Source organism: Lygodium microphyllum, chromosome 5 (genome assembly GCF_053477565.2).
Source record: "Lygodium microphyllum isolate KBCC chromosome 5, Lygodium_microphyllum_v1.1.10, whole genome shotgun sequence".
Lineage (NCBI taxonomy): Eukaryota > Viridiplantae > Streptophyta > Polypodiopsida > Schizaeales > Lygodiaceae > Lygodium > Lygodium microphyllum.
The window spans coordinates 173429350-173439647 of NC_141139.1; the positions used below are offsets into that span (position 1 = coordinate 173429350).

The following is a 10298-nucleotide window of genomic DNA, read 5'->3' on the forward strand; positions in this document are numbered from 1 at the left end:
TGCATTGGAGCTCTGCTTAACCAAGAGCATCATGCAGTAGCATTTAAGAGTTGACACCTCAAGGACCATGAGCTACATGCTCCAGTATATGAGAAAGAGCTTATGGCGGTGGTACATGCTCTTCAAGTATGGAAACACTATTTACTTGGTGCAGATTTTGTTATTAAAACAGATCACCAAAGTCTAAGATACTTCCTCACTCAGAAGAAGCTCTCAGAGAAACAGATACGTTGGGCAAATTTCTTATCTATGTTTCATTTTCAAATTCTTCACACATCTAAAACTAAGAATGTGGTAGTAGATGCTCTATCACGGTGACCTCGAGTGAATGCAATCACAAATGTTTACCATAACGAGTTCATGGATTTACCCAAAATGTATGCAACAGATTCCAACTTCTCAACCATATGGGATCAGCTTAACTCAGGTCAGTTAATTACACCTTACTCGATTCGAGATAGTTATTTGTATCATCATCAAGCAATTTGTGTAGCATTACCATTGTGACACAAGGTAATGGATGAAGCACATGCATCTCCATATGCTGGACATAGGGGTATTCTACCCACTACTCAAGCATTGGAAAGATATTTCTTTTGGCCCACTCTTAGAGCTGACATTGAAAGATATGTCCGCGAGTACAAGAACGCCAAAAAGTAAAGTATGACATGCATAAACCACCTGGTTTACTAAAGCCATTACCTATTCCCAATGAGCCTTGGGAAGGTATAGCCATGGACTTTATCATGGAGCTTCCTCGCACACAAGCAGGCAATGATACAATTTGGACTATCATTGATAGATTTAGTAAGCAAGCTCACTTTATACCTGTGCGAAAGACAATCAAAGCCGATCATATGGCTAAGCTATTCATTGCTCATATTTTCAAGCATCATGGCATGCCTAAGTCCATTATAAGCGATCGAAATCCCCGCATGACTAGCCTCTTTTGGCAAGCTCTCTTCGAGAACCTCGAGACAAAGTTAAAGTTTTCATGCTCTTATCATCCTCAAACGGATGGACAGAGTGAAAGTGCTAATTCTACTGTTTTGGACCTTTTGTTACCCTATGTCTTTGATAATCAAAGAGAATAGGAAAAGTATTTGCCTTTAGTAGAGTTTGCATACAATAATACGGTGCACTCTAGTATTGGTAAGGCACCCTTTGAGATCATCTATGGTAAGCCTCATTTACCACCCATTCTTCTTACGAAGAATAAGATCTTTGCAGCAGATGAATTTGTTAGAGACATTGATACAACTTTCACTCAAGTAAAAGCTGCTATCCAAAAAGGACACAAGAGAAGCATAAACGCGAAGCAAATAAGCATCATCGTAAGTTAGATCTCAAGTTGGGACAGTATGTTCTTCTTAAGTTTGAGAAGGCTCGCTTAAAGAAGCAAAAATGTCAAAAGGGTAAAGTGGTTAAGCTTTCTAATCGCTATTATGGCCCTTTCAAGATCACAGATAAGATAAACAATGTGACTTTTTGTTTGGATCTACCAAGTCATTGGAGCATTCATAATGCTTTCCATATAAGTTTGTTACGTCCCTATATTGGAGAACCTCCAATGGAACCAATCAAGGAAGATTTACCTGGCATAGAAGAAACAAAAGAGTTCCTTGTGCTTGAAAGAATTTTACACCATAAGGATAATACTCTAAGGTCAGGTAAGGTATTACGAAAGTATCTGGTTAAGTTTAAGAATTATCCCCTATTGGACGCTCAGTTTATGAGTGAGAGAGAATTACAAGACTTTCCAGATCTTCTTAAAGACTATGTGTCCCCTCTACAGTTGAGGTCAACTGTTTAGAAGCCAAAGGGATGTCACTAAATTGATTGCTTATTACGTATTCTTTATTTAATAAATTCATGTCAATAAATTAATGACTCGCTTTTCTTTTAAGTGTTGATGATGATCTAGCATGGCCATGAGACCATTTAGAGACCAATATTCCTAGTGCATCACTTAATGGGGTAATCAAAGCACTGTGACGAGGATATCTAGTACATGCAGTACAAGTTATGAAGGGGAAAAGAAGTGACTGTCAAGTGTAAGAGTGTACACAAGAACCAAGGAGTTACACATAAATGAAGATGGATTGAGTTCTAAGAAGAGGAAGTGCATTAGCATTATATATATGTATTTATGTGTGCATCCAAGGATACTTGTGTTAGATATGATCAATGCCCCACCCTCATTAGGTGCTACCAATGATCCATGGTGCTCAAAGTTGTAAGGCCCCCATTATGAGAAGAAGCCAAATGTGAGCCCGAACATTGGTTGAGTCCTGACTTGTATATCAGATGAGGTCTATGTGACCGGATGGCAAAAAGGTGACCGTTGTGGGTCTAATCTTTGGGTTAGATGGAGTGGTTAAGCTGGTAGCAACTCAAGGCGCATTGCATCGAGTTGCGGTGTAAGGGAGTACAAAAGGGGCCCCTATTTTGGGGTCCGGGGACCGCGGAAGTGGCCCCTGGGTGGGGGCTCCCAAGGGGGCCAGCGGCCCCCCTGGCGGGGGTCCAGGGCAGCGCCCCCGCCCAATGGTAAAGGGAATATTCCCTAGAATATTCCATGGCCGACTAGTGGAGGCTCATATGGTAGGTCGGTCAAGCCGACCTAACAGCCTTTGCAGGCTATAAAAGCTAAACCCCTTCATAGCCATCCATCACTCATCTTTCACCCAGTCAAAGTTGTTGTTCCAGCTAGCCTTAAGCTCTTCACCTATCTTCTGTCTAAATCGCCATCTAAGCTTCACACAGTGGAAGCGCACGGGTAGACAGAGCCATCTTTGTATCAGTTGTTTGAAGTTAAAGAATTTACTGATTCTCCTCTTATCTGTTGTGTACTCTCTATCTCTTTCTCAGATTATGTTCGTTGCGCCGTGTAATATTTTACAGCTTGGGAATGTTTACTTCTGTGTAATGAGCATTGCATTCATTTAGGGTCATCCTCTCCCCTACAAGTTAAGGTTTAAGGTTTTTTCTTTCATTAAGAAAGACGAGAGAGGAAATTCTCTCACTAGAAAAGACGAGAGACGTGATCCTCTGAAAGTGAGGAGAGAAGTGATTTTCTCTTTCTAAAGTCTAAAATGACACAAGCTTTTGTATGGAATTCAATCTTAAGGTTGAGACCCAAGGCGATCTAATGAACTCTCCTTATCTATGACTCAAGGTGGTTGCATGGACCACAAGTTAAGAGTACTGTTTAAAAAGCTTTTTTTTTTTGAAAATCCATTTTTAAAATATCTTGCAATAGAAAAACAATCTCTAAAAACAGGCCGTAGAGATCATCGGAAACAGCGAGATCTACAACTTTCGTGTTGGACGTTTTTTCATCCAAACAACACACAAAGAGATATCTCGAAATTAGTGCTACAGAGTGGAACAACCACATCTTACATGAAGATTAACTCAAGAAGAGAAGCTCTTGAAAGCCTATAAAAGAGGAGGCTCTCCTTGGGTGTAAGAGAGAGATAAAGGAAGCATCACTTTGCATGTATCCAAGAGGAGAAGAGTAGGTGCAAGTGCTGCGGAAGAAGATACAAGTGCTGCGGAAGCCCTGCTGAAATCAAGTGCTGTAAAAGCTCTGCTAAAATCAAGTTCTAAGAGGAGAAGAGAAGGTGCAAGTGCTGCAGAAGCTCTACTGAAATCAAGCGCCAAGAGGAGAGCCTTACGCATATTGTGTAGGAGAGAAGGAGACTCAAGAATGATCAAAAGATGCCAACTTCCAAGTTGTGCAAGTGTTGGCCGGTTGTATACTGTGCAAGGAATCGTAATCTTGTTTCCAAGATCTACAAGTAAGAACTGGCTTATGTGTAACGGAGGAGCTTGCTCCTTGTCAATAATATAACTCCACAAGGAAAGGGGATTGACCCATCTTCCAATCCCTAGTGTGTTGCCAATTTCTCCACCTCTCTCTCTATATCTTTCTTTTCTCTCATCTATTCCCCCTCTATGCCAACATAATATTCGCCATATATATTTTAAATATATAAGAAAGTTGAGCGTGTATCTCGAATTCTATAACAGATTCCTACTGCAATCCATAACTGGATACAGGGATTATATCTATGGAACATAGGGATACGTAGAACACAAAAGAGGAACCACTCACTACCTTTAAATTGGATATATGGTTGCAAATCAATCAATAAGAGGACACCTTACCGCAATAACACGATAAGTGGATCAAAGAAAGGGAGCACAAGGGGAAAGTCGAAAGCAACCACATTGCATAATAGATGGATAAAGCACAACTTCTCATGGAAAAACTGGAAGGTAAAATTGCTACAAATCCCAAACTGCCGCCATGCCTTGGACCGTTCAAAGCTAGGAAGAAAAGGCTCATCTCATTCCAAGAGCTCTAAAGCTAGAATATGACAATATGAAATTATGTAAATGGGAAATCTTTTCCCTATGATCTATAGACAAGGGATTTTGAATTGCCGATTTTGTACCATTTGGGTTCATGTTTTGTACCCCATACAATTTTCTCCTCTTTATATTATCAATATATATCTTAACCTTTCCTCCCAAAAAAAAAAACTCTAATTAATCTCATTAACGTAAATCCGTTTGGGTTTTCTTTGGAAGAAGCGGATTTGTGCGGATAATTATATTATCACTAACGATATACATATACAAAAGGGGTTTGCAAGTCTATCGCCGTCCGTTGATCTACGCTCGATCCTACGTCCTACGCTGTGCCACGTATTTCTTCATCCTCTTGTTTTGTTTCTCGAATTCGATAGAAGCTAACCTGGTAACGATAAGAACGGGCTTTGACAGTGGGGGTGGGGGAAGGGGGGCGGGGGAGCTAACTGTAATGGAAGGACCAGATACATATTCAAGGAATGTCATCCTGTTCAAGCATTTGATAGACTACTGGTGATGGCTTGTGACTGTGTGATCCTACTTCAGAGCTGCGGAGCAGCAGAGCCCAAATACAGTTTAAACTCAGCCCTAAGTCAGTCACCCTTTTGTTTCAGAAATATCAACCTGTAGCAGTACCATTCTGCAGGTTTGGGTCTATGGAACAGTAGACGTTGGGCATCAAGCTCATGCCCCAACCAGAGGCAGTACCATTCTGTAGGTTTGGATCTATGGAGCAGTAGACATTGGGCATCAAGCTCAAGCCCCAACCAGAGGCTGCGTCTCCATCCATTTGCAGCCTGGGGTGGACATATAATGATGAACAGACTTTAGGCTTTAGGCACTGGCAGTGACCTCCATTAATTCACAAGTTGATAGGACTCGCACAGAGCGTTTGTATGCTAAATGTGGCCAAATTTGAGATAGACAGACAAGCTTCCAGATCAATGGGGGAATTTCTCTGTCAGGATGATGCACACTGGACAATAGCTAAATTGAACCTGTCACAAATTGCTTTTGCCCTGTCAAGAAGCTGTACTGTTTGTCACAACAAGCAGTTAAAACTGTAGACTTAGATCAAACCCTCAATGCCATACTCTGAGTTTGAGTGTTAAAGTTTGTCTCTTGTTCGCATGAAGTAGGAACATGCGAATGGCTTCTGAAAACCTCTAGTAGAGAAGAGAGTGTCTATTAGTCACCTAAATCTGGACCTATCAGACTGACATCATGGCAAACCCTTGCACCTTGAAGCTGGTCTATTGATTGCTTGAGTAGGAACAAAAGGGATGGTTACTGAAACCTTCTAGTACAAAAGAGCAGGCCCCTTTATGTAAGCATGCAAGATACAGAATTAGTCATGTCAGGCAATCAGCTTTCCATGTATAAAAATCTGCTCATGCTTATGAAGATCCTTATCTTCAGAATTTTAAAGCCTACCGAACTTATAAACTGCTCACGAGCAAGAAACAATAAGAAATTAGCACCATGAATTATGCAAACAAGTTTGTGCACAGCCTTGAAACTGGACCATACAGAACTCTTTTCTGAATATGACTAGACAAACAACAATCCATTGCTTATATGCAATCGCTCATGATCAAGACAAATATAACATCAGCACCATGAATGCAAACAAGCTTCAGCACATTGCTTTAAAAATGGCCACATGCCTAATCAGTAAGCAGCTATCCTAAACCCCAAAAAAAAACGAGCCAGTCCTTCTATTAGAAAGCAACTGCAAGTAGACTAATAGCAATTAGCTCAAGAGGCTGACATCTCTCTGATTACAAAACCAGCCAGCAGCAGAATGATACAGACAATTACAAGACTTGATCAAGTATCAGCATGTGGTAGCAAAGTGAGGCACATAAACACACCATTCACAGAAAAGTATCAAGTGTTACCTTGCATTAAAGAGTATTCTGGTGTAAATTTCTTCCCAGGCTACATTTCTGGGTGACTAGATTTCTTCTGTTTTCTCTTCCTCTTCCTTCTAAAGGGGAAGGGTATTTACATACAATCACATTGCTCGACGACGAGCATGTGTCTCGAGAAGTTGAGAATGACCCAAAAAATCAAAATGCTGAGAAGCCTGCCTCCCCAATGTCACTAGGAAGCAAACAGACCAAAAAGGGGGGTAACACTGGAGATGAGCAGACTCAGAATAAGGCCTTTGTGGAAAGATGGTCCTGCCCAATCTGATCTAGCCAACGCACAATGTCTGTTATAGTGGGCCTTTTCAGAGGGTCTGGATTTATGCATGGGCAAGCCACATCTAGCACTTGCAGCATCTGCTCTTCATGCCCCTTGCTTCGCAGCACCACATCAAAGATCTCCTCGGGCTTGCCGCTGGTTCTCCGCTGGAGAACCCATGCTACCAGATCGCCGGCTCCTCGCCCCTTGCAAACATCCACCGGGCGCCTCCTTGTGAGCAGCTCAAGCAGAACCACCCCAAAGCTGTATACATCACCCCTTGGTGTCGCATTCAGAGCATGGCCATACTCTGGAGGGATATAACCTAAAGTGCCTACCACTTCTGTTGTGACATGTGTATCTGTCGACATCATCAACCTGGCCAATCCAAAGTCAGCCAAGTGAGCCTCAAATTTTTCATCCAGCAAAATGTTGCTGGATTTGATGTCCCGATGAACGATGTGGGGATCACAGCTCTGATGTAGGTATGCCAACCCATGGGCGGCACCGCGTGCAATCTTCAACCGCATTGGCCAGTCCAGGCATGTCCCGCCATCAATTCTCTCATGCAACCAGTAATCAAGGCTCCCATTCTCCATATATGAATACAGCAGTAATCTGTCATTCCCCACCTGCAAATACCCTTGCAAAGGGACCAAATTCTTATGCTGAGCTTTGGAAAGAGTCTCCACCTCTGCCCTGAATTCCCTTTCCATTTGGCCACAGTCACCAGTCAGTTTCTTTATTGCGAGCCTTGATCCATCTGCCAGGTCAGCTCGGTAGACTAGACCGAAACCTCCACAACCCACTATGTTTGCAGAGTCAAAATTGTTGGTTGCCTTAAAGAGATCAAACACGGTGAGCTTCCCATGCTTGTAAAACAGCTCCACTGAAAAGCTGAGTGCCTCTGTAAGGCATTGAGGACCCTCCATATCCTTGAAGCTGACATTGCCTTGATACACAACACTCCTCCTTGAAAGTTTCCATGAGATCCATGCCACAAACAAAGCTACCAGAGCAATCACCAAGCATACAGGCACCAGTATGGCGATTCTAGAGTGAGACGAGCTTGGTTTGTACACTGATGCCAGGGCTTGTGGCCCACTAGTGCCACCACAAGGAGGCAGAGGAGGTCCACAGAGACCAGGATTTCCTAGATAGCTTTTATTGGAGAATGTCAAAAATTGGTTACCCGAAGGGATTGGACCAACTAATTCATTGTTGGATACATTGAAATAGGCAAGAAATGTGAGGTGTGTGAGAGATGAAGGTATGGTTCCACTCAGCCTGTTGGAGGACAAATCCAAGCTCTCAAGGTCCATCAGATATTCCATCGTATCGGGAATGCTGCCTGACAAATTGTTGAAGCTCAAGTCCAGATTCAGCAGCAACCTGAAATTCCCAATCTCTGCAGGAATTGGCCCTTCAAACTGATTGTGTGAGAGGTAGACGGTTGGGGGGAATGCAGACACTTGCGTATATTGCAGCTCCGGGGAGTCCACCTTCTGCCTTATAGCAAGATTGTTCACAACCGATTTCAGGCCGGTCGTGTTGTCATCTCTGTGTGCCAAAGTGGGTAGATTCATCAAATGAGGAGGTATGATTCCTGTGAAGGAGTTGTTTGACAAATCCAAATAAAACAAATGAGTAAGGCTCCCCAACCAGCTTGGAATGGGCCCTTCTAAATGGTTCCATGACAGGTCTAGAACTTGCAGCTTTGTGCAGTTTTCCAGCCAATTTGGAAAAGTCCCTGAAAGATTGAGGTTGCCTAAAGCCAAGACCTGCAAGTTTGTCAGCCCCCTGATTGAATCAGGAAGAGGCTCATTGAATGTGTTTTTCGACAAGACGAGGCTGACCAGTTGAGTGTTGTCAGTAAGAGAACTCAAGCTGCCACTGAGACTGTTGCTGGACAGAAAAACTGTGGAGAGATTCATCAAGCCATTGAAACCAAACGGGATCACTCCAGAAAGTTTGTTCTTAGCCAGGTTGAGACTTTGTAAAGCTGCACAATCCGCTAGTGAAACAGGGATAGTCCCACTGAAGGAATTCGTGTTGAGATCAACCGCTTCAAGTTCCGACATGTTGCCGAACCAAATGAGGTCCAAGGGCCCCTTGAAATTATTGGCGTTCGCAGTGAGGACCTTCAGGTTGGTGCAGGAAGACAAATTTGATGGCAGGGAGCTTGTGAAGTTGTTGCTACCCAGCATGAGATGAGTCAGTTTGACCAAATTGCCAATGCGTGCATCAATGGTGCCTGAAAAATTGTTCTTTGCCAGGGAAAGCCTTGTCAAAGATGTGAGCCCATAGATGTCACTTGGGATGGGACCAACTAGGCTGTTTTCGCCCACATCGAGGACCTCCACGCGAGTGCAATTGCCCAGCCCTGCTTCCAGATGACCAGTGAAATGATTTCCTGAGAGGTTAAAATAGGTGAGCCTCTGGGCATGCTGGCATGCATCAGTGGGCACCCTTCCAGTCAGTGAATTGTTGCTTGAGCTGAACTGCATCAACCTGGTGAAATTCTCGAAAGAGGGCAAGCCCCCTGTGAACCTATTGTTTGACAAATCGATCACCTGCGCATTTCGCAAGCTTGCCAGTGCCAAGAGGGGTCCTGAAAGGTTATTGTTGCTTAGGTCAAGCACTTGCAGGTCCACGAGAGAGGCCAGCTCCGGTGGCAGGGGTCCATAGAACAGGTTAGAAGACAGGTTGCAGGTCTGCAGGGAGCTGAGGTTGCCGAGGGAGGCGGGGATGGTGGCGCGGATGCCCGCCTGCGGGAGCGAGAGGCCAAGGATGCGTGCGGAAGATGCGCTGTTGTCGTCGCAGGCGACGCCATCCCAGTCACAGCAGCTGGCATTAGGGCTCCAGGAGTTGAGGCTGAGGCCCATGCTGCTGCTGCTGCTGCTGAGGATTTGCTGCTTGAAGGCCAGCAGAGCTGAGAGGTCCTGGGAGTGGCATCCTTGCTGGGCAGCTCCCCTGAGCTCCAGGCAGCAGAGGAGGAGCACCAGGAGGAGGAGGCAGGAGTGGTGGCTTGAAGAGCAAGTGATGATGGGCATTCTGCAAAAGGGGGGCTTGGACTATCAGAGATGGAGGAGGAGCTTTGCTGCAGCCATGGGAGCTGTGCTGGTGGCAAGTGGGGCATGAGGCAGCAGGGGAGGGAAATAGTCAGAACCCCGGGGAATGCGTCTAAGGAGAAGCTAATGTCAAATGGGGACAAAGTGGGGGGTAAAGAAGGGGAGAGAGAGAGAGAGAGAGAGAGAGAGAGAGTGTGTGTGTGTGTGTGTGTGTGTGTGTCAGTATATGTTCTAGCCTGTTGTTTTTCTCTGGGGAGAGACAGTAGACTTGCCACTTTCTCAAAACGGGACAGCTACTTTTCAATATTTGTATACCGAGAGAGAGAGAGAGAGAGAGGGTTCAAACCAAGAAAAGACGAGTGAGAGAGACACACCATTCCTGAATCCTCATACATACATATGCCTCCTCTATGTAATATATATATATATATATATATACAAACTGTTTCCAGACATAAATCCCGTGAGAGTCTGAAAGTTCAACGTTTTGGTAGCCAAAGCAAGGGCGAGTCTACAGAGACAGAGGAGAGAGAGTGTGTGAGTGAGAAAGCTCGCAGAGAGTCACAGACGAAGAAGAGGAGAGAGAGATATGCTCAGAGATTTGAGAGGAACAGATATATAGAGAGAAACTGCTGGTTGACATAAGAAAGCAAAAGTACT

At 44.1% G+C, this 10298-nt stretch overlaps 1 protein-coding gene across 1 annotated transcript; it reads right to left on the minus strand.

Moving 5' to 3' along the window:
* Positions 1 to 6253: 6253 nt before the first annotated feature.
* On the minus strand, positions 6254 to 9940 carry LOC148036704 (uncharacterized). The gene has a single exon (XM_087678758.1). The coding sequence runs from the start codon at positions 9618 to 9620 to the stop codon at positions 6534 to 6536; it is 3087 nt and encodes a 1028-aa protein (XP_087534884.1). The 5' UTR covers positions 9621 to 9940; the 3' UTR covers positions 6254 to 6533.
* Between the last annotated feature and the right edge of the window lie 358 nt (positions 9941 to 10298).

Coding starts and splice junctions, on each gene's coding strand:
- LOC148036704 (XM_087678758.1), bottom strand. CDS start 9,620: ATGCCCATCATCACTTGCTCTTCAAGCCACCACTCCTGCCTCCTCCTC.